General features: G+C 49.4%; 1 protein-coding gene across 1 annotated transcript; it reads right to left on the bottom strand.

Annotated features, from left to right (window-relative positions):
* Window positions 1-390: 390 nt before the first annotated feature.
* Window positions 391-2,926, bottom strand: Rhox9l1 (reproductive homeobox 9 like 1). The gene is made up of 4 exons (XM_006257483.5): window positions 2,841-2,926; window positions 2,197-2,656; window positions 1,527-1,572; window positions 391-625 (listed from the first exon to the last, which is right to left on the bottom strand). Exons 1-4 carry the CDS (start codon window positions 2,920-2,922, stop codon window positions 530-532), a joined length of 684 nt encoding a protein of 227 aa, XP_006257545.2. The 5' UTR covers window positions 2,923-2,926; the 3' UTR covers window positions 391-529.
* Window positions 2,927-3,182: the final 256 nt, after the last annotated feature.

The raw sequence follows: 3,182 nt of genomic DNA, 5'->3' as shown, positions 1-3,182 counted from the left end.
AGGGCGGGCAGCACATATAATGTCCCATTCCTTCTGCCTATCGAACCATTATTATGCATTAATAGCCCCATGGATATTTCCAACACTGTCTGGGGGGGGATAGAGAGCTTATTGGAGTGTGGCTGCTCCTCCGCCTTTTGGCTAAGATCAAGTGTGGAGTGTGGTTGGGAACAGCCATGTCTAGAAACAAACTGGCCTCTCACAGGGGATTTCCCTTTCCCCTCTTATAATAACTTGTTCCCTCATTGGCAGTGATTGTACCTTGCCAGTGTCCCTTCATCGACCAAGGCCTCCCTGTCACTCTGCCTATGTGTCCCGTCTGAGAGTGACTTCTATCCTTCAAATATTTATACCCATATTTTTATAATACCAAAGACACTGGAGCCAACATACTTAGAATCCACGTCTTTATTGCTCAAATAACTGTAGGGAAGTAAAGGTAGTCATGGCCATTATGGGTGGCTCAGAAGAAGCCTTCCTCATGTGGCTCTGGGACAGGCGTTGGCACTCAAGTGCTGCTCCAAAATCTTCAGGAAGAGTTGTTCTGGGGAAATGGTTGCAGAGTGCAGAGAAGCAGCACTCTCCTGCTTCTCTGGAAAAGAGATCTTCTCATCCGGAACCAATTCTATAAGCAGGAGACAGAGATGCTTTAGTACAGCGAACAGTATCATCTTTAATGTACCTATCCTGGAGGCCTATACACCCACTTCATTTCAATAACAGTTGGGACAGTATTCTGAACATATCCCAAGGCCTGGTGTGTGCTAGGCCCATGCTCTTGCACTGAGCCACCCCCACCCCCACCCTGAAGAATCACTACATCTTTTGAATGCCCAGAAACTAATTGTTCATTGGTCTAACCCCAGGAGGAGTTGAAGGGATTCCTTGGGTGTATTGATGATTGAGTATGCTGGAGGTAACAGGGTTCATTCTTACGGAAAGAATGAAAAGATCCTCCCAAGAAGCCCCTTAGAATATGGGACACCACACCCAGTCTTTCAACCACGGAAGGGAACCAAAACATTGGCTCTCCTCTATCATTGATATTTTTGATGCATTTCTTCAGGAAAGGATTCACATGTAGCTCATGGGTGTGGTTCCTGGTCCTTGCTGTGGAAAAGTAAGAAAAACTCTTCACCCTGCCCCCTCCACTTAACAACCTTAGGAAGGCCAGAGGCAGTCTGCTGAGGTTCCAATGTATTGGCCTTATTTGAGCTCCCAGAACACATATTTTATGAGACAAAGGGCACCTCTTCCTGCTTGGTGCTTCCCTTCTGGGTTCCCAGAATAATGACTATAGGTTTTTCCCCTTGTCCCGAAGGACAGACAAAGGCCCTTAGCCTCTTAGCTTTTTGTTGGGCTCAGTTGGCATTTTCTGCATGAGAAAATGGAGGCCTGGTATCATCTTGAACGTAGCCTGGCTGTGTAGTCGTCTCGCAGCCTTGGGAGGCAACTCAGAGTCTTGTTCTTCTGCTACAATTCTAGAAAGCAACAGCCCTAGTGTGTCCTCTTTTTGGGATTCTTACCTGCACATCACATTCCTCCACTCCCATCCATCGTGCGATGTCCTTCCTAAAGGGAAAAAGTTCCAACATTTAGGCATTGTGGTGGAAATCAAGTATGTAAGGACAGGTCTTATTTGGTTTTATATATTTCAGTCCACACTGGTGAGCACGCACGTGTTTCTTACAGTCACTATTCGTAACCTTCAACCTAGCTTTAGCAATGGGTTCCTTTCAAGGACCAAATTTAAGAGTATCCCCAGAAACACAGATGCCTCTTTGGTGTAGTGAAAATGTAAAAGTCAGTAAAGAGCGCATGCGGGATGAAAAGCAATGGCGGAGGTGTAACCCGAGGTGGAATCCCTCCTGCTGTTCCCGGCCACGCCTCAGACTTCTCACCCATAGGTCTGCAAAGTCATTTAGAACACCAAGCATTGTCTAAATCTCCCGATCTTGAACAGGGCAACAAAACACATTTGTTTCCAGTCCGCATAGCTTCCATATCCCTATTCCCTGATCTAACTGCGGGCGGACCGTCCTAATTGCAGGCAGACGATCGTAATTGCAGGGCGGGTACTAATTGCATGGGGACAGTACAGGACCAGTGCCATGATTTCTACATGAAATCAGACAGGGCCAAAGGACCAGGATTCACTACCTATAAATGAGGCGCCAAGCAGGCCCATCCGCTTACCTTGTTCGCAAGCTGGGGTAGCGAGTCTCTTGGAACAGGCGCTCCAGATCACGCAGCTGAGACGGGGTGAACCTCGTGCGACTGTACCGCGGGTGAGCCAAGTTGTTCCCAGCCTGTTGACCCCTGCTGCCCTCAGGAATGGCTGCCTCTTGCTGAGGCTGCTCTTGATCATTGGGGTGTTGGTCACCTTCTTGCTGGACGTTGTTGTCCTCGGGGCCGTAAGCACCATCACCAGCATATCTTGCTTCCATTTCTTCTTCCTTCTCGTCTCCCTCCTCTCCTACTCCTGTGGCGTCCTGAGCGAGACTGAGCTCAGCAGGCTCTTCTTGAGGAAGGTTGCCTCCAGCCAACTGGCCCTGCGCGGGTTGGCCCTGATCAAGCCCACCCTGAACAAGCCCGCCCACTAAACGCTGTGATTGGTCTCCTACCTCTCTAGCCTCTGAGACCACTGCAGTCCCACCTGAAAGACAGAAAGAAGACACAGAGATAAAGATCTTAGCCTCATGGCCCAGGGATCTCTGGAAAGCCCGGAGAGGGACCACAAGCAGAGCTGGGTAACCGAACTGAAGTGCATGTCCACTGCTCTTTCTACCACCGTTTCTCCCCGAATTTCACCAAAGTCCAGTCAGAACCAGTTTACTGACCATGCTGTTGCTCCGGGTCCACCTCAGCTCCCAGACTCAGAGACTTTTGGAAACTTTGGCAGCTGTCTTGAGGAGTGTCCATGGCGAAAATCACTGGATCTGACCTTGCTCCCTAAGAAGCTTCCAACCTGGTGTCCACACGTTCCGGCACCAAAATATATAGATCTGCCCCGATCCTTGACCCGGAAGGCGCCTCACCCACATTACAGTGTGTCCAGAGATACATTCTAGCCTGGCTTCCGGCACAGTCTCAGTGGCTGTGGGCTTGTTCCGTGAGGTCCACAAGCCGAAGCAGTATATGCTACGAAGAGCAGAGTGCTTTAAAAATGGAACGCAGCCAGT

Source organism: Rattus norvegicus, chromosome X, assembly GCF_036323735.1.
Source record: "Rattus norvegicus strain BN/NHsdMcwi chromosome X, GRCr8, whole genome shotgun sequence".
In the NCBI taxonomy this organism is placed as follows: domain Eukaryota; kingdom Metazoa; phylum Chordata; class Mammalia; order Rodentia; family Muridae; genus Rattus; species Rattus norvegicus.
Note: the sequence above shows the minus strand (reverse complement) of the source record. Positions and strands in the feature narration are given on the sequence as shown.

Bases quoted from the DNA above. Each gene is read 5' to 3' on its own strand.
- Rhox9l1 (XM_006257483.5), bottom strand. From the start codon at position 2,922: ATGGACACTCCTCAAGACAGCTGCCAAAGTTTCCAAAAGTCTCTGAGT. The intron at 2,657-2,840 runs GTCAGTAAACTG...TCTGTCTTTCAG, and splicing joins GGACCCGGAGCAACAGCATG to GTGGGACTGCAGTGGTCTCA. The intron at 626-1,526 runs GTAAGAATCCCA...TCCTGCTTATAG, and splicing joins TGGAGGAATGTGATGTGCAG to AATTGGTTCCGGATGAGAAG.